Raw genomic sequence first — 26,831 nt, 5'->3', positions numbered from 1 at the left:
GCCGGGCCGCCCCCTGCCGGCGCAGAGGCTCACGGGAAAGCGGCCGCGGGCGGCGGGAGCCTTCCCTCCCGGCACCGGGCGTCGCCGCGTCGCGGAGTGTCCCGGGCGGAGCGCCTCACAGCCCGGCTCCCCGCCCTGTGCCGCAGCCCCGCGCGGGAGGGGACACCCGGGCAGCCCTCTGGCGCGGGCGGCGGGCCGCAGTGCCCCCCGGGCGCTGCCGAGGAGGCGCCCGCTGAGGCGATCACCTCACGGCGGTGCGAGGCTGAGGCATGCGGAGCTCCCAGAGACTTTCCGGCTCCGCCAGGGTCAGCCCGAGAGGGTAAAATCAGTGCCTTCCCGGCTGAGTCGGGGCGCTGGGGCGTGACTGGCGCCGCAGCTTGTCGCCATCAGGCCGGTTGTGCCACGTACCAGCAAACATACCAGTAATACGGCCCTTCTCGGTCAGCCGGGAGCCGAGGTGTCCCCCAGGCCTCGTGTTCCTGCTCCGGCCTAAAATAAAGCAGGTTGCACGTTCCACCTCCAGTTTGTGCTATCCGACGCCGTGTCCCGGCGGACGGCGTCCCAGTCCGGGCATCCGGCAAACCAGTTCCCTTCAAAACCCTTCCAACTTGGCTTGAGTCCGACTGTACCTCTCTTACCCTTTCGTCCCCCTTAGCGCAGCCTGCTACTTCAAACCAACCAACCAACCAAACAAAAAAAACCCAAAAAACAAACCAAAGCGTCCTTGAAGTTTGCAGTTTAAGGCTGCCAGAAAAGAGATAAAAAACTACTCATGAGTAATGAGGAGTGTTTAGACGACGAGACTGAACGCAAAGTTAAAATGAGGTAGAACTAGGTAAGGTAGAACAAGCATAAATGGAGGCGAACGGAAGAGAGAACTGTGCTTTGCGTTTGGGTGCTGGAAGGACTGTTCTGTGATCAGAGCTTGCAATGCTACTGTTCAGTTCAGCTGTGTTTGCTTTCTTAGGTCACTAATGCTCTTGGAATTAAACTCCTCCATGGAAAATGCCCCCCCCCCCCGGTGGGGGGGAGTTGCCTCGGCAACATCGTGTAAACTCAACCGCCTCCTGTAGCAGGAGCTGCCCAGAGGATGTGCCTACAGAAGAGTCGGCCTCAGTAATAAATACTGCGTGCTCCACAGTCAGTAAAACATGCCAGAAATAAAATCAAAGTATATGTAATTGCTGTTCGAATTCCTTGCTGTCCAGCAACGGAAGACAGCTGTGAGCTGAAAATGCTCTGTAACTTCTCTTTGGGTTGCTGTGCCTCTTTCACACTTGGCTACTGAAACACCAGGTAAGATACTGTTTATGCCTTTTTATAGAACCTTTTCATTTATTATTTTGAAGGGGGTTTTGTGTATCCAGAAAAATGCAAAGTTTGGAGAAGTTCACCATCTAATAAGGCTCTTAACAAACTGAGATAATGGGATAAACATTTTAATGAATTAACTGGTGTTTAGCATAAGGATGAGAAATCAAGAGTGCTGATTTCTATAGCTAGTTTTGTACAGTTCATAGGATGACCCTGGTCATCAGCTGTAAGTTATTCCAAGGTAGCTGTAGGTCATTCAGCTTTTCACTCTCTGTTTCCTCTTCTGCAAACCAAGATTAATAGTGTTGTCTGATGTCAGGCTGTTACATAGCTAAGTATTAGTAGTTTGTAAAATAGCGTACGTTCCTCAGATAAAAAGTGTCATATAAAATTGTTGTAAAAAGTTAATTTAATCTAGCATAAATGCATGAGTCTCTTGGGAAGGCTGCTGCATGCTTTCAAGTAATTATACTTTTTGCTCTGAGAATCAGAAACAAAAGCCTAATTCTTTTCCTGACTAGCAGTATTGAGTGGTAAAATGCTACTGAATCCAACAAAAGCCACACAGGCCCTTCATTTTCACTGACCTCTGTAGTGACTTTGAAATGGAGCAGTTCCTTACAGACAGACAGGAACATTGACTGTTGCTTTCCATCTGTTGTTGGTAGTACTTAGACATTAGGCAGTTTTTCTGTATACGTTAGTAGTACTACTGAGAGCCCTGAGCTCAGCTGCAAAGGAAAAAAAATAGCTGTTTATGAGGGAACTCAAAAAAGGAGAAAAAGAAAAAAAGGTTGCTAGGGGTAGTACCCAAGATTGTTGTTAGGAATAACTTGTAATAAAATCTATAATAAATGTTGGAAATGTTTTGTACTACTAGGTGTGGAAGATATATAAAATATTTTATTCAGTTAAGTGGTGTAAGGACAAGCAATGAAGAAAAACGCACATGTGAGGAAAAGAGCAGAGAGAAAATGAAATTTTGTAAATAAATTAGCAACATAAGAGTCACTAGGTGCCCTGTTTTTTATATTTCTACCTATCTACTGATATAATAAACATAAATATAACTTTATAAGAAACATACTTTTCTTTCTTTTCATACCAATTAACTTCTAAACTGGCTTAATTTGGTAGCATCTGTATGATGGTTACGCAATATTTTTGTGTGAGGAGAGAATGTATTGCAGCAAATTAAATTGAAGATGCCAATGCAAGAAAATAGAAACATTTTTGTGAAAGATAATTGTTTTAAATGGACCTAACACGTGTTTCTTAAAACTATTAGATAGGAGACCCGACTGTCACGTTATATCAGTTATGTCAGTACGACAGAATGTTTCACATAACCCAGAAAGGAGTAAGATGTTTATGCTATGTAAAAAGTTAGGCTCTGTTGAATAATATTAGCAAGAACATACATATATAAAAGGTATAAATTGTCATATCACATACTTCTTGATTAACTAGTAGGAAAAAAATTCCTTATAGGCATATTATTATCATAATATTGCCCAAAGAGGTGGTGGATGCTCCATCCCTGGAGACGTTCAAGGCCAGGTTGGACGAGGCCCTGAGCAACCTGATCTAGTTGGAGATATCCCTGTTCCTTGCAGGGGGGTTGGACTAGATGACCTTTGAAGGTCCCTTCCAGCCCTAACGATTCTATGATTCTATGATTCTATTACATAATTTTCTATTATGGACTTTTTAATATTCCTCTTTAGCACTCAGAGTCATCCAATGTAAGAATTTGAGTTATTCATAAACGTTTAAATGTATATTCATATACAAACAGTCACAGAATCACAGAATCACAGAATGTTAGGGATTGGAAGGGACCTCAAAGGATCATCTAGTCCAATCCCCCTGCCTGAGCAGTAGGATCTATCTTATTCATTTTATGTTGGATGAGGCTTTGGGCAACCTGGTATAGTGGAGGATTTCTCTGCCCATGGCAGGGGGGTTGGAACTAGATGATCTTTATGGTCTCTTCCAACCCAAACCATTCTATGATTCTATGTTTCTATGTACAGTATCTTATGTATTTTACATTTTTTAAAACTATAGGTTATTATTAAATAATAAAGACATTGGGAAACATTTTAATACAGATATTACATAATATTTATGATTGTATGTTGCGGCCGAAGACGGGGAAGCAAGACGCATCAATATGATGAGTAAAAAGGCTTCAGCTTTATTCTGTGATACTGCTCTTTTTATAGCATAGCTCGGTTCTATACATGCCTTCATGCGCTGTACTTAGCAAGTTAATTGGTCTAGCACTACTGTTCACGCGACAAGCACGGGTATGATACACACTGTGATTGGATAGAGATTTCTACATTTGTTACAATATTTTAATATTTTTGCAGTTAGTATGTTTTGCTCAGAATCTTGTTTTTCATAGTTTCATCCTTCTTGTTTTTCCCAGGGACAGTGTGTTTTTCACAGCTTCAACCTACCTTCTTATCTCAAGGACAGTGTTCTTTTTATATTCGCTGATACACATTCCTTACTGTTAACACTTGGGCTGCAACATCTCCCCCTCTTTTTTCAAAAACGGCGTGCGCTATAGCTGACAAGCGTTGGGTCATACATTGCATTAAGCATGGTCCAAAAAGCAAGAGAAAGCCTAACAACAAAAGAGGCCCCAAGCACGTTTTGATGAGATCTCTTACCCAACCATCTATTCCCCAGGAAGTCAACCATCCATCGATGCCATCTACCTCTTTCAAGGCATGTAGTTTGTCCTTTAGTTGTTTAAGTTTTCTATGCACTGACTCTCCTGGACCTGTTAAATTCATACAACACATTCCTTCGATCTCTTCATAACCATGCCCATGGGCTAAAAGCAAATAGTCAATCGCTGCTCTGTTTTGCAATACCGCATGATTGACACTTTCTACATCTTTCGTTAATTCATCTAGAATGCTGGATGTTAAGTTTATCTCGTCACGAGCCCAGCAACCTAGTTGTTTTGCTAAGGTGAGCGCTTTTGCTGCTGCTAACCCTGGGAAAAGTGTGGAGGCAGCTACTCGTCCAAATTCACTCCAAAATGTGGGATTGCCTACACTGCTACAGTCTAGATCATGTAGGCTTCTTTTTCTCTTGGTGTGATTTTCACTCCATTTTCTTAATAGGGATATATTGGGATGGAATAAGGCTAGTTGGCCTAAATAACAAGGACTTCCTTGTGGTTGTTTTGGAATGCCATTCCATGCCCTGTCTCCACAAATTAAGAAAATTCCTTCGGGCAACCTTCGAGGTTCAGTAATGTTGCTGCCATTGCAGCTCGATTATAGAAATCGAAGTATCAATGCGCTGTCAAGATTAGAATCTAAGGTTGCCCATAGTTTCCTGTTTTTATTCAAGTTGTTTGGGTCTAATGGCAAAAATGAAAACCATCCTCCTATTTTCCCAGCGGTAGTGTTTGCATGCATACTACCAAGCAGGTCTAATTCTTCTGGATCAGACTGGAGGGAAGCATTAAGTGCATGAATAAGCCGGCGTTGTACTGCTCCGTCATACTGTTGAGGGGTCGCTCCATAGATCGTTGTGGTATTGAAGTTGCTATATGTTAGGTTAGTGGTGTTTACTAGCCCTCTAAAGGCTGCCACTTTCCATGTTGGTACTCCTATGAGACAGGTACGGAATGGGTTTCCAATACCACCCAGGGCTAGGCAGATTGATGACTGGTTTGTTTTGTTAGCAATGGTTACCCAAATGTTGTCTCTCGGGCTGATGGAGTTGATTCCGTAGGTCATTTGGCACCAAACTAAGATTCCTGTTACTATGAATATTGTCTTACCAATAAACTCCTCCATCCTTGTCATGATGTCTACACTGCCTCTGATATCTGGTACCCATCACTTGTGTCTTTTGTGCTACTTCTACAACAGTCAGTAGTTTTTGTAACCTAAAGGCTGCGTATGCTAATATAGCTTCTTCTGCACTTTCAAACAACGCAGTTAACCTTTGTCGTGAAGCGTTCTCTATTTTAAGCCAAGCAGCGAGCGCCTGGTATGGGTTAATATCTAAAGCGCGTCTACAATCTGCACAGCCTTGCACTGCATCACGTTGCGATTCATGACATATGCGACTACAACCTCCACACTCTATAGTTATAGCCTGTAAATTTCTACATCTACACCTACAGTGCATTAGCGGGTATAATTTTGCAGCTTTGCGTGTGCGTATCAGACTATGGATAAAGGCAAAATCTATCTCGTCTGGATCAGAGTCGTCTAATACGTTCTTTGGAAGATTTAGCACTTCTTCTATTCTTCTGCAGAGAGGTCCGAGTCTTTGGGAACTCCTGGATTGCCTCCGCCTTCGCCTTTCAGTTCGCGCGTTGGGGGACATCTCCCCCTCTTTTTTCAAAATGGCAGCGAGTCGCTTTACATCTTGATGGCACCGTTCAATAATAGCCTGACCCGTACTGTTGTACGGAACACCTTTTCTATGTTCAATTCCCCAATCCGCTACAAATGCAGCACATGTTGTTCCTGTGTATGCAGGAGCATTGTCTGTTTTGATGACTTGTGGTAAGCCAAGGGCAGCAAATGCTGAAAGCCAATGTTGTTTTACACATCGGAAGGCGGTAGAAGGCGCTGGTGTCGCCCATACAGCTCTGCTGCAAGTGTCCACGGTGACGTGGATATGGCGCAGTGGACCAAAGGCGGGAAACTCAGTTACATCAGTTTGCCACACTCCTCTTGGTTGCAATCCTCGAGGGTTGGTGCCTTGCAGCGACGATGGCACGGGCTTGTGCTCGCGACAGTGCAAACTCTTTCTGAAGAGGTCGAGCAGATTGGTGAAAAAATTTGTGTGATCGATCAGTGACAGCGTTGCCCCTTTTTCTTTTCTTGCACGAATAAAACTCTGTGTAGGAGACTGGCAATTTCAGTTACTAGCATATTGTTTTGGTACAGCCTTGCAAAAGCAGTTTCTAGCATACTACTTCCCTTTCCGAGGGCCTTACTATTTCCACTATACCCAAGATTTCGCTGAGCAGGAGGGTGTCAATCGGCAGGGTCGTTGTGGAGAAGGGAGGCAGGCACGGCACCTTCAGGGCGTCCCCTGTTTATCCACACAGTGTGCTCTGCAGCCTCCCTCAGCTCCGCTCTGAGCCATCTCTTTTCACCCTTAGCAGAGTCTACGACAAAGGTACTGACACGGCGTTGCCGCACGCGTGGCCAGTGCATGCAACAAGGCTGCCCAGTATGTGCTCTGCCGGCTAACAGCGGTTTTTGCGAATCGCAACATGTTGTTCAATAACAATCCTCCTAGCTTCTCTTTTCAAAGTTACGTGCTTACAACTAAGTCCAGTTAGTAATTCTTTGTCATTAATTTGGTACCAGTTAATTCTTTTCCTTCCAGTAGCTACGGGTGGAATCCATACACTTTCCGATCGGAGAAAAGACACAAAGCATATATACAAGCAATATATATAAGCAACTTTCACACACGTAATATACCTAACAATGAGAAACATAAGAACAGTTGATATATTAACATGAAATCTTCTATTACAAGTCTGTCCATTTGAACCATTCTCTTCATTCGGTGTTTCTGTGATCTCTGCTTGCTCTGCTAATTCTTGGATCTACCCTTCTCTATTTGTAGTTTCAAAAGTCCTGGTTGGCTTTACGTTTCTTGCTGGTAACCAGTATGGACCTGTGGGAAGAACACAAACATACCCTCTTCCCCATGTAAGCAGAGGCGCAGGGCCATCCCATGAGTTGAGTCCAGCTTCTTATAACATGCTGTTGATTTTTCTGCAAAAATGGCACTGGGTTTAAAATTGTGATCCACAGCCATAGTATGTTGCCTAGAAGCAGACAAATTAAGAAAATTTAAAACATATGTGGCTTTGTCCAAGGATTCTTGCGGGGAAATATACGGAAGACTGCCCCTTTTTGTTTATCAAACATTTGTTTTAACGTTAAATGAGTTTGTTCAATAACAGCTTGTCCCATAGGTGAATGAGGGATACTGGTAGTGTGAGTCACTCTCCAATCCTGTAAAAAGGCACCATACTGGATCACTGTCTGTCCCAATTTTCTTTGGTACTCCCATGGTTTTCTTCAGTGTGAGCAGTAGCAACAACAAGGGCAGAAAACATATCAACAGTTACATGCACATATTTAGATCGATTAGACAATTGAATATAAGTAATATCAGTTTGCCATAATTCATTGGCACATAAACCTGTTGGATTTACTCCTGCTGGAGTATTTGAAGGCACAATACGTTGACGGTCAGGGCAGGCACGTACAATTTGCTAAGCTTGATTTACTGTCTGACCTGACAGAGAGCATCATCTACTACCAATTGACAAACTGTAGGACTATTCATCATTCCTTGAGGCAGTACAATCCAATGATATCGTTGCGTGGGTCGTTCATTGTTAAGCACTGGAACTGAAAAGGCAAATCTAGGACAATCGTTAGGGTGTAAATAAATAAAAAAGTAAAAAGGTGAAATAACCCAATCTTTTAAATCAATCGCCATCAAATGCTAACATTCTGGAATCATAGTAGGATTTGGTACACCCGGTTGTAATGCACCCATTGGTGAAATGATTGTATTAATAGCTCTTAAATCTTCTAACATAAATCTCCATTTTCCTGATTTCTTTGGGGTAACAAATATTGGAGGGAATTATATGTCCTAATTTGAGCTGTTCATTGACTAATTTTTGAGTTCAGTCCAGTCGCTCACCTTTTAGTGGCCACTGATCAACTCAGACCGGCTTGCCAGCTTGAGTCAGGGCTGGACATCAGTGACGTGCTAAAAATTTGAGGTTAGCCTCACATTCCACTGATTCAACAAATCCCGACCTCATAATGTACATGGGACATCAAAAACATATGGTTTCAAAACAGCTTGTTTGTTACCTGGGCCTACTACTAACAAGGTCTGTGCACTCTGCTGTGGGATCTGTGTTCCACCTACTCCGATCACAGCTGCCAGGGCTTGTATCAGAGGCCGAGAGGGTGGCCAGTCAGGATTTTTCACTATAGATACATCAGCCCCTGTGTCAACTAGGCCAGAAAAGCCTTCCCATTAATGATTACTGTTAAAGGAGGCTGTGCAGCTGTGACTGTCTGTGTCCAAAATTCTTTTGTGATAGCAGAGTGACCTTTATTGTTGTTATACACGCAGCTTTTATAGATTATTACTCTGGCCACGATGTGTCTATGCGGCCCTCACCCAACTGTGATTGATTACAAACAATAGTGCACGCACCTATTTTAATTTTACTATTGGCTATGCCTAAAAAGGAGCTATTTTTTACTTGCTAAACTAAACATCATTTTCTCACACACTCTATATCAACTTCCAAACTCCTCATGTCAACTTCTCACACTCCCTGCACCAGCTGTTCACACTCCCTTTTCTTTCTCATCCTCTTTATCGGTGTTTCCCAACTTCAGAAAAGAGCACAGGCTTAAATCATCAAGGTCAAACCTCAACTGTAGCTGTGTGTATGATGCCACAACAACTCCCCCCTTTTTTGTTTTTCTGTGATCATTACTTGATTAACCGTACTCTGTACCGTTCGCTGGGAGCGAGACAATAGGCAGGGGGTGATTATTGCTATGCATAAAAGAACTACTAGCAATATAATGTCTGCTTTATTAAAGATTTTAACCATCCTGTCAATTAAGAGCATTGATAAAGCAGAAGCTGTAGCATTAATTTGTTTTGCAAGCTAACAACCCAACTTATTCAGTGTAGTTAACACCTGTGCCACTCCAACTCCTGGTGTAAATATTGAAGCTGCAATGATTTTAGCTGGTTCCCAAAATTTTGCTTTATAGTGTTTCAAGCCCACATTGTGACACGCCTTTACTAAATCTGCAATCGTTTTTGCCCGATTCCTGATAAGATCAAGAGCTTATTGACAGTCTGTGTTAGCATTTTTAATGGCTAGCTGGAATACCAACACATCTGCAGTAGTCGGATTTTCTGTTTATCTCTGAACTGCCATTTGTAGCTGATCAAAGAAATGCTCATAAGGTTCCTGTGCTCCCTGCCGAATGGAAGCAAAGGAAGCCTCCCCTGTCCCAAAAATCAGGGACACGTCTTAATGCTCTCGTAGCCAATTCAGTCAGCTGTTGGAAAGCCACTTGCTGTAACCCTGCCTGTGCCTAATTTTGACATGAGTGACATTTTATTCATCCCAAAATATTTAGCTCTCGATTTAAGAGATTTAACACCTATAACACTTTAGCTATTGTTTCATTGGGAGATTTCCCCATCATTCCTCTTTCTTGTTTCAAAAGCATATTCTCCAAAGTACCATGTGCGTGTTCTATGATCGGTTGCCCAGTAGGATTGTAAGAAATACCAGCAACATGCTCAATACTTTATGATGACAAAAATACATATGTCTGATAAGAAGTGTATGCCAAAGTTCCTGCGAGCGTAAACCACGAAGATCAACACCATTCACTGGTGGCATGATCATATTTTAACAGCTAGTACACAATTGTACGATTGAGCGGGCTTGTTGTCGTGTTAAACCAAATTGTCACTTAATAGCGTCAGTATCCTGATGGTAGAAGTCCTGCAAGATGTTTGCCTGCATGAGCGAGTTTGGTACCAGAGCTGCACTCGTGAGGGGCTCAGCTCGCCTGCTCCCTTCTGCTATAGGCCCTGGAAGCGTGGTGTGCGCTCGCAGATGTACAATGAAATGTGCATGTTTACGGTTTTGCAACACTGATATTAACTGTTGAAATTGCTGAAACAAAAGAGGATTAGTTATTTCCCGCGATGCCGATCGAGACGATCCAAGTTACGATGTGTTCTCTCTTGGTACAACCTGGGCCACAGGCAGCGGCCGGGCGGGGGGGGGGGGGGGGGGGGTCAGCCCTCCCTCGCCTCAGCCGGGCGGGGTGGCGATGACGACCCAGCAGCCCTGTGCCGCCCCCCCCCTTGTTGTTGTTGCTCTTGTTGTTGTTGCCGCAGCTCCGGCCGCTCGCGCTCCGTAAGCGCCGCCGCCCCCTCCCGCCGAGGGGACCATCAGCCGCGAACGAACCGGCGCAGCGGGGCCCGCCGCGCGTCTCCGTCCTTTCCAGCCGCGGTTCGTTCCCGCACACGAGCGGCAGCGCCGAGGCAAACGCCGCCCGCGGCCCCGGCCGGCAGCAGCAGCGGCGTTCCCGGGGCGCCGCCGGGCGCGGTGGGCGGCGCGGCGCGGGGGTGCCGGTGTACCGACTTCGTTGGAGGAGGGGGAAAGCAATAAGTCTGTCTTTCGTTCGGGGCCCTGGATCAAAAGCATTCGATGATGACTTTTCCAGGCCGGCAGCATCCCCACAGGTGGCTGCACGCCAAAGTTTAACGTCTATAGTGTCCCAAGTCCTTGTCAGGTATATATTTGAAGAGCTTGCCTCCGGTACATGGGCTGATACCCAAACCAGGAGTACCGGGAGTTTTATCAAGTTAGAACTGTTAGTAGTGCTGGTTTCTCTAGCACTTTGTCCCAGTCGCTTACCTCCTCCTGTTGAGGCAGTTGTTGCTTTTTTGTGTTTTTTTTGTTTTTTTTTGTTTTTTTTTTTTTTTGTTTTGTTTTTTTTGTTTTTTTTTTTTTTTTCAGTCGCTTACTTCTTTTGCATACCCCCCTGCAATCAGGGGCCAATATCTTTTTCCAAGTTTTAGTCCACGCTCCTCTAAGAAGCTTTTCAACAACGACAATGCAACGTCCCGTTCCATCATCTCGTTCCCAGGCTGTCATTGCAGCATTCCCATCCCGAACCAGACCTCGGTCTGCCTGACTCACCGGTCAGTCCGTAGCGCTACGATTCCGCCTCTCTCGGACGATCCGCCTCTCGGGCTATTCCGCCTCTCTCGGGCTATCCGCCTCTCTCGGGCGCCGGGATGGCCGTCCTCTCTCTCGTCCGCGTTGTGGTCATTGAAAACCCTCTTGATCACGTCGGGGTCACCAGATGTTGCGGCCGAAGACGGGGAAGCAAGACGCATCAATATGATGAGTAAAAAGGCTTCAGCTTTATTCTGTGATACTGCTCTTTTTATAGCATAGCTCGGTTCTGTACATGCCTTCATGCGCTGTACTTAGCAAGTTAATTGGTCTAGCACTACTGTTCACGCGACAAGCACGGGTATGATACACACTGTGATTGGATAGAGATTTCTACGTTTGTTACAATATTTTAATATTTTTGCAGTTAGTATGTTTTGCTCAGAATCTTGTTTTTCATAGTTTCATCCTTCTTGTTTTTCCCAGGGACAGTGTGTTTTTCACAGCTTCAACCTACCTTCTTATCTCAAGGACAGTGTTCTTTTTATATTCGCTGATACACATTCCTTACTGTTAACACTTGGGCTGCAACAATTGTATTTTCTTTTATTCATTTCAATTCACTGTCTTTAATTACATTACGTGTTCTTGTCACTTGAGAACCAGAAATCCACTATGTTTTTCAGAAAGAGTCCCAAATCCATCAAAACTATGGCTTGAGATTAATTTTAAGAATTAGCTGCCTAGAATTTCAAATCTTCAAATCCTTTGACTTCACCCTCTCATGTTTCTTCTTGAAGAGTCTGCAATTTGTGATTGTTCTGTGACACTGTCGTCTTATGATATTATCAATTTTTGAGTTTAATCTTAGAAAAGAGGATTGATGTTTTCATAACCGTGAAACAGCTCCCAGTATGCTTACTCACCATGCTCAGGAATAGTGTTAACTGGAAACAGGATCAATATTACCCACACATAGCTATACTAACCAGTAGGATGACAGCTAGCTCCTTTCCCACAGCTGTTGCTGCTTAGTTGAGGGAAAGGTTCATTACAATTTTCTAATTAAGAATAAAGCCTAATAAAGCATCTTTGTTCGGCAATACCAATGTTTGGGGACAGCTTGTTTCCACTGTGGGAGTTCAGTAATGCCTTAGAGACGATACAGCATAGGGGGTAACAGTTGTATGAAACAACATTAAAACTTAAAATCACAATGGTGGCATTTCTAATTAAAAGTGTGGGGAGGGGGTTTATCTATTTTCATCTTTTCAGTGCTTTTCAACAACTATCAGCTTTAGGTTTTTTATCAAAAGGTTTCGTTTTCTGCAGAAACACCTTTTAGATCAGCTACTGTTAGGAATACAGATACGGTAGGTAGAAAGTTTTAAATGAACAGTATAATTAATTCAATTTAGACTGTGTTTTCAATCCATTCATACTGTGTTTTATTTCTGAAAACAATATCAAAGATAAATATTCCCCACTGAATTAATATCACCTTATATCTAATCTAAATCTCCCCTCTTTCAGTTTAAAGCCATTGCCCCTTGTCCTATCACTACACGCCCTTGTAAAAAGTCCCTCTCCAGCTTTCCTGTAGGCCCCCTTTAAGTACTGGAAGGCTGCTATAAGATCACCCCGGAGCCTTCTCTTCTCCAGGCTGAACAGTACCAACTCTCTCAGCCTGTCTTCATAGCATGAGTGCTCCAGCCCTTAGATCATCTTCGTGGAATATATTGAAAACCTTTATGCTTTTAATAATTAGCATGCTTTTAATAATTAGCATGTTTTCTTTCTACATTAAAAAAGATTTCTAGAGCTTAGGTAGCTTTGTAAGATGATGCAAGCATCCATGCTAAGTGTGAGAAAAGAACCTACATATTCTGCTTCACAGGTATGTGCTTTAAGACCTGAACTGCTGTGAAATCTAGGTCCCAGTGCAGTCAGTAACAGGGCAACTGAATGTCTGAGTTTCTCCAAGCATGTTCTTTTCTGCAAGAACTGCAGGATTAAATGCCACTGCAAGTAAACTGCTTCCATGCAACCTGCCTTGTAGACCATGGCTTTGCTGTCAGTTTGGACCAGCACCGAGCTGTCTTATGTTACTTCTGCATACAACTGTGAACATATAGTGTGAAAAATAAATGTACAAAGAGAGAAAATACTTGCTGTTTTAATTTCCTGAGAGCCAGTTTTTCAAATGTGTATTGTTCAACTTTGCTATTGTGGACTTGTAGATCTCCTCCAAAATCCTATCAGTTAAATCCTATCCTATCAGTTAAACTGAAAATGCAAGGCACGAGTACTCACAGTGAGCATTATTCTTACTTCTGTTTCTGCCTGAATTTAGAATAATTTTGAATACACAAGCGATGATTTATGGATGAGTTAATCTCTACATGGAATGATTCTAGGTTGGAAAACTGATCTCTAAAGATATCAAAGCATTATTCAAGAATCCTGATGGAAATCTCTTTTAAGCCTCCTGTTAGGTGTAGAGAGCTCGTGTATCCTCAGAGAAGTCGAGCAGTTTACAGTGCCAGACTACAGATGGTGCATGGATAGCTCTGTTATTCATTTCCTTGAGCTACTGTTACGTCTCTCAACATCAGGAGTTTAAATATCAGATGTTTGTAACACTAATTTAATGTAAGCTTTAGGGTGTTTTGGTTTTATAAACATAGTATAATTTGAATAATATATTTTTCTAAACATACAGAGGTACTAAAATGCTCACAGAAGGGTACACTCATGGTTAAGATACTGTTTCTGACAACACACAAGTTTTAAATGAGAAACAAAAGTTTACTGCTAATAAGTTGACAGGCTAACTCTCGTCTAGTGAGAGTTCTTGGTTACATCAAATTCAGTCAGATGCCTGGCACCGGCCACAGAAATTCAATGGCAACAAAAAGGCAATAATATAATGGCTAGTTATTTTTTTTCTAATGTATAGATTTTTAAACACCTAAAAAAATTACCTTCGTAAATATTCAGAGATAATACGTTGCTGTTCATGTATGTATGAACTTATATCAGGTCTGAGATAAAGCATGAAATTTATACTTTGTTGATGTCAATGAGATTTTTGTTAATGTTTTCAGTGAGATCAGTCTGGACACAATGGCTCTGCAGAGAAAAATGCCCGGCTAAGTTCTGAACATCTGTTTAAAACTGGACTGAATTACGGGACAATTACTTCTCAAGATACTTAAAAATTATTTATAAAGTAAATTACGTACTTCTCTGAAAGTTATAGAAAGATTCTAGTTGACTTCATGTTTCTTTGGAATAAGCTATCAAAAGAGATTCGTTGAGGCTGCAGTGTACAAGCTATTCTGTGCTCAGGAAGTTTTGGATGTTGAACCTGTTTTGCTGAGAGATAGTTTTGGCCAAGTAGAAAAAGATACAAATTTAATTCAGATTCAGCTTCTCAGTAATATGTTAAAAATGCAATTATTTTCCAAACGTGAAGTGTTGACTTTCTGGTCTGACAGTAAGGAAGATATCGGCAAAATACTACTGACAACTTTCATGCCTTACTCAATGTAGCAAATGTTGACATTTTAGCAATAAAAACTGTTTCTGGTCTATTTCTTCTGTGTATTCACAGGACAGGGCACTGAGTGTTGAGTTAGATTATAATATTTTTAGTAATTTCAAGTACTTTTTAAATGTTGCTTTTGTCTTACTTATGACTCTGAAATAATGAAATATAAAGTACTGATTTGTACATGTGAATTGGAAATCGATTAATGAAACGTTTTTTTCAGGTTTCAGGACCTTAACACATCTAAGAACAGTATGTCCAACAACCAACAAAATAAGAGGAGAAGCAAAGAAGGTAGTCTAACCAAAGTTCATGTGTATAAAGTGTTATGTGGGATGTGAAGAAGAAAAAGGACAATGTTAACTTGAAATCTAGCCACTTGTCAAAACCAAGCAACCACAAAAAAATTTGAAATTAAACTCAGTTATTTTCCACCTTTGAAAAGCCCTAAGATTTGTTTTTTCCTATTTTTCAGTGCTCTATGTTTGTAGAGTTTCTGCCAATATTTTTCTTATATTTCTGTTCTGCTGAAATAGGAGCTGTAACTGGATTTTTTTTAGATGTTCTTTGCTTTTATAGTACATTGAATTAATACACTTACCTAAATAACTAAAAATAATCCAGATTTATGCATTCATGTTTCCAAAAATTGTAACAGAAAGTATGTGTCTGTATCTTAGTCAAATGAAAAATGTGTTTTTTTTTTTCTGGTAGTTACTTTGTGTATTTCTTTATAATAATATTTTAATGGCCAAAAATAACTGTGTTTGCTTTGTGTTACTGGTCAGTGAATTATACTGCTTTTATGCAAATACTACTGTATTGTTGCAGGTAGTGGAAGTGGTGTTGCTCTTCAGAGTGCAGATAAGATAATGAAAGAAATGCATCAGTCATACAAAGTTCTAGGAAAAAACAGGTAAACAGTATTAATATTTGATTTGCAGACATGGAGACAAAGCAGGCAGTAGCCTATGAGTAAAGAAAAGATTTCCATAGTGCCAGATGTTGTATACAGCTGTATACATTGTGTAGTGTTTCTGTCTTCCCAACATCAATGATTGGCCGTTGCTGGAGGCAGGATATTGCACTAGATGAACAAAATCCTTGTTTTTTTCATATGGTATATGATTTAAATCAGCATTTGACTTAAAAAAAAATATCTTGCATACAGCTCTAAGATTAATTTGGGCTATATTTTTATACCTCTTTTCAGGCACAGTATTTATCTTTTTCCATATTTGGATTTTTCTTTCTTTGGAAAGCAGGTGGCAGAAACCTGAGGCCTCTATTCTTTCAGGCAGCACATAGTATATTTTATAAATAACAAAGGCACATCTGGTCTTCAGAATTCTTCTGACACGCTTTCCTGATGATTCGTAAAAAACACATACTGGAAGCAATCAGTCTTTGTCACGAAGGGGAAGGTGGGCACTATGTTTTTCCATTCCTGTCGTTGCTTGGTTTACATTGTTTGTCAGTCATCCTCACTTGTAGTCATCTCTAGCACTGCAGTCAGGTGCTTCCAGGGAGAGCCACAATTTCCCAGACAAAGAAAGAAAACATACTTTGGTATTCTTGGGTCTTACAAGCTTCTTGTTCACATTATTCTCCAGTCATATGATTATTTGAACTGAGTAGGCTCTTTCTACTTATTTGCACACTGTATTTTGTTTTTTTTGTTTTTGCCTTTTAGCCAAATAGCACCAACATCCAGACCATGGCCCGGTCAACAAGTGGCATGTTTTCCAAGTAAAAATCAGTTAGCATTACAGATGAGACAACACACCAGTTTACCTTTCTTCCCAAAGAAAGAGAACGTAGGGCGTGGCTTTGACTTTAGCTTTCTGCTACAGGCCTCATGCCCAGAATCCAGCATTTCAAAATCATTTATGGATTTACATGCTTTTCAGAAAATAAAAGCACAAATACCACAAAGTAAGTTCAATTTTAAAACTTACAACTTTTAAATAAAGTTATATATTTCTATCAAATTAAATGGCAAAGCCTTAGAAGTCCTTTTTCTTTAAACTTAAAGTTGTCTTTATGTCTGACTTCTTCACATAGAGTTTAGCCATGTTGACCCTCGTCTTTAATTATATGTGCGCGTGTGTTTGCAGAATGAAGGAAATAAAGAGAAGCAATGACAGAATTCACCATTCCTGTTAGTCTGTATAATGAAACTGAGACCACAAAATGTAAAGTGTGATTCTCCGTAGCTGGAGTGGGGCCATGATGGCATCTTTCACTTTTTTCCTCATACTGGCAATATTAATTTGCCACATATTAAAGTTAGCAAACATCTGAAATTGAGGAGAAATATTTACTTAAATTATTAGAAACAGAGTAGTTTAAAATTATTTTATAGTTTTCTATAGAAAATGGAATTGTAAAGTTCAGTACCACAGTTAAATTTCGACTTACAACTTTTTCCTCCTTAGCAGATTTATAGCATAGTCCTGCAACCATACATCAGACAGATCCTTAGTCAGCAGGACCCTACAGTTTGAAATCAGTTTATAAATGAAAACGACATTCTGTTTAAGAATATCAAATTAACATTTCATTTGTTTTGATTTTTAAGGGTTAAATATAACAATGCTAAAAACCAGGAAAAAGAGATCTGAGGTAAGGCGGTATTATGTATAAAACTGAACACTGTTAAAAGACTTATATGCTTTCAAAACCTTAAAAATAGCAATACAGAAGAAGTGTAGGTAGTTTCCTCTGCTTAATCTTCAGGTTTTTGTATGATACATTTTTATATGTGTGTGTATGTGTGTGTGTGTGCGCTAGCAAATCTTCAGACGTTTATCAGCAAATTGTCAGTAAGATGTTACATCAGGGCTTTGGAGAGGTAAAGAGTCAGCAGTTCAAAAATACATAAAACCTTTTAAAATAGAAATATGTAAGTTAATTTAAAGTGTGCACATCCTATATGTTGTTAGATGTCTAGTTTTGCCAAATTTAAAAAACAAACAAACAAACAAACAAACAATTTTGATGTATTGAGTAGTAGTCTAAAATTGAAGCTGAATTGAAAAACAGTCTTGATATTAGATGATTGCTGAAATTTATTGTGTTAGTGAATAAAACATAAGGTTTTAGGATTAAACATATTTGACATGAAAGTTTGTGATAAGTGTGAATAGGATTCCTGACAAAACTTTTGTACTTACAAACAAGCTAACACTTTTACATGTATCAGTGCTTCACACTACAGGAGCCTTAAAAGTTACAAAAGATCAAATCTACTGTATTTAGGAAAAAAATAATTTGGTCTTTATGGATATTAATTAATAGCCTTTTGTACAGAAGACTTGACTTACTGAATAAGCTGTATACTTTAGTGAACCCACTGCAGAACACAACAGCCTTCACAGGAAAAAGGTAGAAAAAAGTATAAAAGTAATAGCAAGAATTGTGACAGAAAAAGGGCTATGGAAAAAACATTTCAAATGGAGGGAAATGTTTAAGAAAAATAATTTAGCTGACCTCAGTGGGATTTAGTACAGCCGTATTTCACGTTTTAGTATCTGATGATTTCTAGAGGCGTATCTTTTGGGATAAACTGAGCATTCATATTAAAGCCATTAAGACTGGACAAAGCCTTCAGAACTGTGTATTTCAAAACAGCATGCACTGCTTTTCCTGGCACATCCAAACCTCAGTTTGCCCTTGGAATGCAAACAAAAATTTCCTGCAGATTGCAAACTGATGTTGAATATAGATATGCAAATGAGTACTCAGAGCATATGACTGTGTGATTATTTCTATTGCATTAATTTGCATTAAAATATACAGTATATTCAAGCTTATTTTTTCTCCATTTCCTATAAAATAAAGAACAGAAATATTATTTTCAGAAAAGTATTCTCACTATTCATCTGAATAATCACAACACGGTACTCAAATTCTTAGATCTGTTCTATTTCAAAGATGTATGGAACCTTTCAACTAATGAGATGGCAAGAGAAGGAAGAAGGGAGGAATAATGAAATACACCCCCTCACCACCAGAATTCTGTGTTGACTGCCATATAAAAGTGGCCTTTGGGTAGCTATCTGTTTAACTTCACTGAAAACGAAGTGCAGACTGTGCTGTCTTCCAATGTGCTTGAAACTGTGAGCTAAATTTGTGGCCCATATAACATGGTTCATGGAATTTTATAAGACTATGCTAAATACATGGAAGATCTGTATGTTTAGATTTACAATAATGTCTTTTAAAACCTGTAAAAAATTTGTAAGAATTGTTTTCTCCATGGATAAAATAGCATTCTGTTATAATAGCAAATTAAAAGCAAATGTTTTGCTTTTTAAAAATTGCTTACATGAGATCGAGTTCCATTTGGAATACAATTAATGGTGTCAGTATGCTTTGGAAGATGACATAAAAAGACTTTAACTATCAGCATCAGAATGGCACTCTCATTCAGTGAGGGTGCGCAGCAAGAAGGAAAGTTTGGCAAATGAAGCCGCTGACCAGCCTTTGAATTCCCGTAGCAAACACGCTATGCGGCATAAGACATAGTTAATAACTGGCACAATGAGTTGTGTATGTGGACAAAGCTCGTTAGTTCTGAATCATGGAGAACAACTTGTGCCTTCTACCAAAGGATCCCACTTTTTTACTATGAAATACTTTTAGAAATCATTCTGGATATGAGAAAGTGCGTGTTATTTTCTCAGGGTTTTCATATTATGCTTCATATTAGTTTAAATATGGGAATATATGAAAGAATATCCTTTTCTGATTTTCTTTTCTTAGTCTACTTGGTTCTTAGTGATTAGATTTTACCTGTACCTGTTGTGTAGCACATTATTAATGGTTTTTATGGAAATTACAGTTTCCTTTGCCACCAGTGACATGTCAGCCTGTAAGAACAATTCATCTTACTCCTCTAGAGGATAAAATTGTCCATGAAAGCATCAACATCAGAAATATTTTGAATATTATGAACTCTATTCCTCAACCCATAAAACCAGTTACTGAATTTTATCTGCATCAGTTAGACAATCTATTAAAAAGGCACACTGAGGAGACATCAGACCTGATTGTGGCTACTGTTTCTGATAAGTTCACTCCAGTGAAAGACCTGTACTACTTCAGCATGAGTGACTATTGTGAGTACCCTAGCAACAAGAAAGAAGAAATTCAAAGCAATTTAAAACAGATGGAAGCTGATGTAGCTACTAATACTGAAAAGAATGACTGGATGAAGTACCAGTTTTCAGTGGCTTGTACAAACATAGATCTTATGACCCAAGCCAGTTTCTGTGATGATAGTCATCCCTGCTTGAGCTCAAGCAATACTCTGATAAATTGTGGAATATTTACAGCTCAGACAACATTTACAGTGTCAAGCAACAGAGACGCCTCGAGAGCTGGCAATAAGGAAAGAAAAGCAGAGCATTCTTGTAGAACTGGTCTAGAAGAAGGAAATGCAGCAGAGGTGATACTGGATTATAGACCACATGAAGATGCTGAGAGTGCCAACTTTGTGCTTGGCAATCGTGGCTTAGAGTCTTCCTGTAAAACTGAAGTGATAGAAGCCTGCTGTGCCTTAGAAGGTAATTTTGTAGCTGCAGTAATTCCCAGAGTGGAAGTGCAAGATCCTTCTGGAGAACAGACAGAAAATAACATTTGCGTCTTTGAATTTGAACCGGAAAAAGAAGCAATGTCAGAAGCAACTTCGAAAGACCAAAGTGAGCCTGTATCTGTTGTTCATGTTACGTTCTCTGAACAAGAACCAGCTAGGGAACCCCACATTGCTAAACAACCTGCCACAAAAAGGAGTATCATTCGTAGCTTGTCCCCTCATGTTACTCAGAGCTTCAACGTTCTTGCTCACAATGACAAAAGTAAGATAAAGATGAATAGAAATAAATATTTATCAAAATCTAAAATTAGTAGCAAGATAAAGATATCTGAAGACTTAATTGTTTCTGATGAGATTTCCAAAAAATGTAATGCCAAGAGTCAGATTTTTCCATCTTTGGAACTGGCACACGTGGAATCTGAGACTTCCCTGAAGCATCAAAAAAAACCCCCTCAAGCAGGCCAAGACCATTTTGCTCAGAGTGCTCAGAAACTTAAAAAGCAAAATTTCTCCTGCAGTTGCAGAAATTCAGTTATCTTAAAGAAACCTGTTACTCCACTTTCTCTACCACATGCACGGTCCGCTTCAGATTTTGTAGATCTGAAATACAGTGACATGTTCAAGAAAATAAATTCAAATGACAAAGGCCCAGTTATTTATGAAATGTTTGGAACTCCTGTCTATTCCCACACACACAAGCTTGATCAACATGAGAACAGTTTTTATAGAGCTGTTTGTTCTGCTCCGTCTGGGAGGTGCACTGCTAGCACCTGCAAATCTACCTGCAGTAACGGGACAGAGAGCAGCCGAGTAAGAAGTACTCAGAAGAGAACATATTCTAAGCCAAAGAAGACCATACCTGGCACTAAACGAAAGCAGAAAGGTTTCATTCCAAAGGACAGAAGTACAGAGTTGAGTGACAGCAACACAAAGCAAGATAATGTAGTAACTTCAGATTCAGATTGTCCAATAAAGACTTCAAGGAGCGTGACATTGTTTCATGAAGACACAGATCACCAGCTTACATTTTTAGAAGAGCTTTCGCAATCAACTAAGCAAGATAAATTTATTTCAAATTCAAACTTACCAACTATTAAAGAAGTTTCTTTGGAGCAGTATTCCGACAGTCAGGATATATCCAGCCATCAGAGAACTGTTACCTGTAGCCAGAAACTTCCTCAGTTCAGTGATAGAGACTACACAGAATGTGTTGCTTTGAGTAGCAGTCTGCTAAGAGCAGAACAGAGCATTTGTGTACCCCAGTGTAGGGTGGATATGGATGCCTGCAAAGGCCTGGAATCAGACCAAGCCTCTGTCAAGTCTATAACTAAATGTGAAGCATTGCCCTTTTCAGAGAGACTAGAGTGTCAATCTCCTACAAAAAAAATAAATCACAGTTGGGCATACAGACCTCAAAACAACGATTTGGCAAATGAATTGACTCAGCCTTCAGCGATTCAGACAAAAAATGTTGCAAGCCCTGGTTTCCAGACAAGTCAAAACATTTCGTCCTGGGCAGATAATAAGGATGTGACTGATGAGTTGCTTTGTTGTCTGGCCGAAGAATTGCTAATGCTTGAAGAAAAAGACATCAACTCTTCAAGAACAAAAAATACGGGTTCTAAAATGCAAAATACGCATACTAAGGAAGAACAAAATATGGTGAATGGAGATGGAGCAGTAGTAAATAGTGCTCTAGAGAAGGTAAAAGTAATTTCTTGTAACTTACTAGCTCCTTTGAGTGGTGCTTCATCAGAAGTTTGGATGAATGGTAGGAAATACGTGCTCATTAATGATCAAGTCTCTTTCCCTTGGGCCAGCTGATTCTTCCAGTGCCCCGTTGAGGATACCCATGTTAGAGGCCGTATGTCAGGACACAAGGCAGATGGTACTGATGCACGACAGGAATAGCCATCGAGGCTCATATGATAGGTCAAGATAAATTGAGAAATTGTGGTGAATAAAAGAGAGAGGTTATTTTAACTGAGGAGCAAGTATAAAAAGGTGCTGGGGCAAGGCAAAAGCTCTTGAGATCTTGATACCTAAGGGATATGAAAGGACACTGCAAATGGTTCTTGTATATCCAAAAGGGCAATTTCCTTGAATCTCTACGTGCAGCCAGGTCATTTTCTAGGTATAAACTACAAGTATTTGCTTATCAGACAGACTTAAGACTGTAATTAATATTTAATCAAAACTTCAAGCTCAGAAGGCTCAGATTCTGGCCCGTAATTCAGTTAAGAACCTTCACCTACTAAAGTGCTTATCTATCAGTACTGCTTCTCTTTGGCCCCGTTAGCTTTTTGTCTATTTGAATTACAGATTTATAAGGAAATTTCTTTCACTACATATTGGTGCACTTCCTTTTGCTTCTGCAGACACAGGTGCCAATTAAACCTCCATTCTCACTTCTCTTGGGGAGATTCATAGGTAAATGGAGTAATCATTACCAGCTTTCTGAAGCAGTCTCTTCCTCCTGTGAAGTCATGTCACAATTCCTTTCATCAGACTCGGGTTACGTACGTTACGTAGAGCAAGGCGGTAGTCATAGTCATCCTTCAACTTAGCAAACCACCTATGTGACAAAAAAAAGTAGCAAGCAGATGTATTTTAAGTGTTTTAAGTGTTTAAGCAGGCTATTTTAAGTGTTCCCACTGTCCGTCTTGTCAATAGAAAAAGATGGCATAGTGTAATCTCTGGTTATGCACTATTGTAATGTATAATGTATACTTGAAAATATTTATGTGCTCTTGCTTAGTGCAGCAATCATATTGATGAGCTGGGAAATGAGTGTGTATATATAAAAATTTGTAGAAAAGAGTCATACTAGGTAAATAATTCTCCTTATAAAAAATGTAAGGATAATAGGAAGCCTTTCTTTTCCTTCCTGCTTTCTCCCCACACTGACCATCATCTTTCAAGCAGAGTTACAGTAAAGCCTTTTCGCCATCAAATGAAGAAAGTGACCAGCTAAACTTTGAGGAATCGACTAAATTACCAGGAAGCAGTTTAACTAACAAAGGTCCTATCATGTGGACAAGAGGTGAAGTCCTTGGAAAGGGAGCCTATGGCACGGTGAGTTAATGTCTCAATATGCTAAGAGATCCACTGATTGTCTTTGAGATACATCTTCCCATATAACTGGCTGTTGTCCTGTTCAACAGGTAACAAATATTTTGGATTATACAGTGAGACATGAAACATCACAAACACAAAGATACTATTTAAAATAAGTAAATACTCAGTTTTATTTAATGTTTCATTTTAATAAATGCTAGTTTCGTTGTAGGTATACTGTGGTCTGACAAGCCAGGGACAATTAATAGCTGTAAAACAGGTTGTTTTGGATACATCAGATCAACTCACTACCGTAAAGGAGTATCAGAAGTTGCATGAGGAAGTTGATCTTTTGAAGACATTGAAGCACGTCAATATTGTAACTTATTTAGGAACTTGTCTGGAAGACAATATTTTAAGCATTTTCATGGAGTTTGTTCCTGGTGGCTCCATTTCTAGTATTATTAATCGTTTTGGTCCATTGCCAGAAATTGTCCTTTGTAAATACACAAAGCAAATCCTGCAAGGTGTTGCCTATTTACATGACAACCGTGTGGTTCACAGAGATATCAAAGGCAATAACGTTATGCTCATGCCAAATGGTGTAGTGAAGCTAATCGACTTTGGCTGTGCCAGGCGTTTAGCTTGGGCAAGCCTCAGTGGCACACAGAGCGAGATGCTCAAGTCTGTGCATGGGACTCCATACTGGATGGCACCAGAAGTTATAAACGAATCCGGATATGGAAGAAAATCAGACATCTGGAGCGTTGGCTGCACTGTGTTTGAGATGGCAACAGGAAAACCGCCACTGGCTTCCATGGATAGGATAGCAGCCATGTTCTATATTGGGGCCCACAGAGGACTGATGCCTTCCCTACCTGATCGATTCTCCGGCACCGCAGTGGATTTTGTGCATGCATGCTTAACCAGGTACGTAGATTTTTAAATTAGAAAGGAGAGGAAAAATGCAGATAGTTAGCATAGTGGAGACTGTTGATGAGAGCTTAAGTTACCAAGTACATGGTATAAATGGTGTAGAAGAACTGTATTTTAAATGCATGGGTTTTTCAACGTTTCAGGAAAGCCTTTAAATAACAGTATACATTAAAAAACTTTACTCTCCCTATAATGGTATAAAAAAACCTCTCACAGATACTCTTTTTGTAGGCCCTATACTCATCATTTACTTTCCCTGTAATTTTCATACAGAAACATGGCACCATCGAGTTTCAGACAAAACTTTTGATAAATTCCTTTGACGTGCCATGCTGTTCCAGTGTTCCATTGGATCAGTCTGGCCTTTGTCAGGCAAGTTGTTTTGAGGACAATATTTTAAATGAAAAAACTTTCACTTAATTCTTATCTTCTGCAGTAGAAAATCTGTCATCACTGCCAGTCCAGGAAATACATACTCATTTGAAACGTAAAGTTCTCTGTATTTTAAAAAACCCCACCAGCATTCATCCATTACAATAATTATTCTTGCAGTGTTTGTTTTGTTTGAAATACCAGCTTTGTCCTAGATGTTTGAATGGACTATTAATTTCAAAAACTAAATTCCTGACCTGTACAGGTCGCCTTTATAAAATTAATAGCAACCTTTTCCATATCTCTAAAGAACAGATTGGAGCACTAGAGAGAGGCACATTATTTAGTGAGTTGGAGGCAGAATGCCTGATTTCTAGTCCCTGGATTAGAATTGTTATGGTATGGTTATGGTTCCTGTGGACCATATAACAGTAACCAGAAAAACTGTATATAGAGGCATCACATATATTTTGATTCAGAGAGAATAGTGTTTAAAAGATAGAAGGAATTGCTAGGTAGGAAGAAACATACAGATTTGAAGCATTTTTAAGGAAGTATTTATCTTTTCAAAAGTCAGGATGCACTTGTGGCTGCAAAGTGGACCTCACCATGTCCCAAATATAAATGCCTCCCTCATCCCATCTTCCCTATTAATTTATTATTCAAGTAATCAGTGTCTTTTACTCCTTCCCCTGTTTTTTCTTCTCCAATTGAAGGTTAAAAAAGCCTTAAGCACTTGGCTCTAGCAAGCCAATATTGTAATTGCAATACTGTAATTCCAGTGGGCTCCTTAACGTGAATGATGTTGATTGGAGATGATAGAATATCCTGATTGAGACAGGATCAAACAAATACTTGTCACTCTCTTTAAATACATTTTTGGTGCACCTGAAATAGCCACATTAGCAGAATTATTCAAAGTTTTGGAAGGAATTTAGAGGAACAAAGAATGATTTCTGTAATAATAAAATATTTTGGTTTTATAGTTCATAAATTCCAACAGTCTCTTCCCATAAATCTTGCTTTCCTTTCGACTAACTTTATCAAAAAAAACTAAAAATGAGCAATGACTGGAGAAATGAGGGGGGAAAAAAAAGGCTAAGTTTGCATTTAGATTTTACAAACAATTACACCCCAGGCATGCGTATTCATTTTACGTACTGGTTTTTCAAACCCTGAATGCAGAGATCAACATGAACGCCCTTCTGCTCTGCAGTTGCTGGACCATCCCTTTCTGAAAAGAAGACAGTGAATTTTTCAAAACTCTTGCCAAATGAGTTTGTGTTTTCCATTTAAAAACTTTCCACTTACGAAAAAAGATCAGAAGGAACTGGACTTACAAGTGACAGCCGAAATTACTAGAGAGCAGTTGTGTACGAGGAACCTATTCTTAGACAGCAGTATGATTAAAGCGACGTGTTTTCAACCTCTGTGCCCATCGGAGTGGGCGTTCCTTCACTGTGAACACATGGCCACGTTTCGTTGTATTTGGAGAGACTTTAAGAGAAAAACCACCCATCACCACCACCGGTTTGTGACAGGCAAGGTAAGTTAGAGTGCCACTTTGTCTGTAAAATGTTGGAATGCCAATTTGTCCGTAAAATCCTATGGAACACACGCTGTTAGCAGAAAGCATTGCAGATGCTGGAAGCTCTGTGAAAGCTGTATTAAACTTGTAGATGAGTGAGTAAGTGTGCCTGTTAACGATCCCACAGGAACCCCAAACCACAGAACTATATGGGCACAAGATGTACTGAAGCTTTTACTTAGCTAGATGAGCCCTTTAATTTTTCAGTCAGTGAAAAAAGCCACGAGTTTTTGCGTACGTAGATCAGTCCCTTGTTGCTGAGGAACAGTATCACTACAGGATGCTGTCGTGATAGTGACAAGCGATACCCAGGTGTACCCAGATGCGTCTTTATTAAGCTTACGTCAGGATCATTTCCTAGTCTGGCTAGGATTATGAATCTGAACTTTGTGACTGCCTTTTCTCAACACAGTGCATTTTGTGGGCAGTTTCAGGTCATGGAATGTGTGAGGTTGGACGGGGCCTCTGGGGATGCTCTGGTCCAACCCCACTGCTCGGAGCAGGGCTGACTGAAGCAGGTTGCTCAGGCCCTTGTTCAGTCGGCTTTACGTATCACCAAGGATGGAGGCTCCGCAGCGTCTCTAGGCAACACGTTCCAGTGTTCAACCACCCTTGTAAAAATGGTTTTATGTTTGAACAGACT

At 40.1% G+C, this 26,831-nt stretch overlaps 1 protein-coding gene across 1 annotated transcript; it reads left to right on the top strand.

Moving 5' to 3' along the window:
• The first annotated feature begins 14,875 nt into the window (after positions 1-14,875).
• On the top strand, positions 14,876-25,852 carry MAP3K19 (mitogen-activated protein kinase kinase kinase 19). The gene is made up of 8 exons (XM_086615877.1): positions 14,876-14,930; positions 15,468-15,552; positions 16,330-16,571; positions 17,218-17,261; positions 19,483-21,939; positions 23,158-23,310; positions 23,525-24,222; positions 25,786-25,852. The coding sequence occupies exons 1-8, from the start codon at positions 14,891-14,893 to the stop codon at positions 25,850-25,852; spliced, it is 3,786 nt and encodes a 1,261-aa protein (XP_086472003.1). The 5' UTR covers positions 14,876-14,890.
• Positions 25,853-26,831: the final 979 nt, after the last annotated feature.

Source organism: Tauraco erythrolophus, chromosome 8 (genome assembly GCF_009769465.1).
Source record: "Tauraco erythrolophus isolate bTauEry1 chromosome 8, bTauEry1.pri, whole genome shotgun sequence".
Taxonomy (NCBI): domain Eukaryota; kingdom Metazoa; phylum Chordata; class Aves; order Musophagiformes; family Musophagidae; genus Tauraco; species Tauraco erythrolophus.
This window is presented reverse-complemented; position numbering and strand designations above follow the sequence as displayed.

Bases quoted from the DNA above. Each gene is read 5' to 3' on its own strand.
- MAP3K19 (XM_086615877.1), top strand. From the start codon at position 14,891: ATGTCCAACAACCAACAAAATAAGAGGAGAAGCAAAGAAG. The intron at 15,553-16,329 runs GTAAACAGTATT...TTTGCCTTTTAG, and splicing joins AAAGTTCTAGGAAAAAACAG to CCAAATAGCACCAACATCCA. The intron at 16,572-17,217 runs GTAAGTTCAATT...TTGATTTTTAAG, and splicing joins AAAAGCACAAATACCACAAA to GGTTAAATATAACAATGCTA.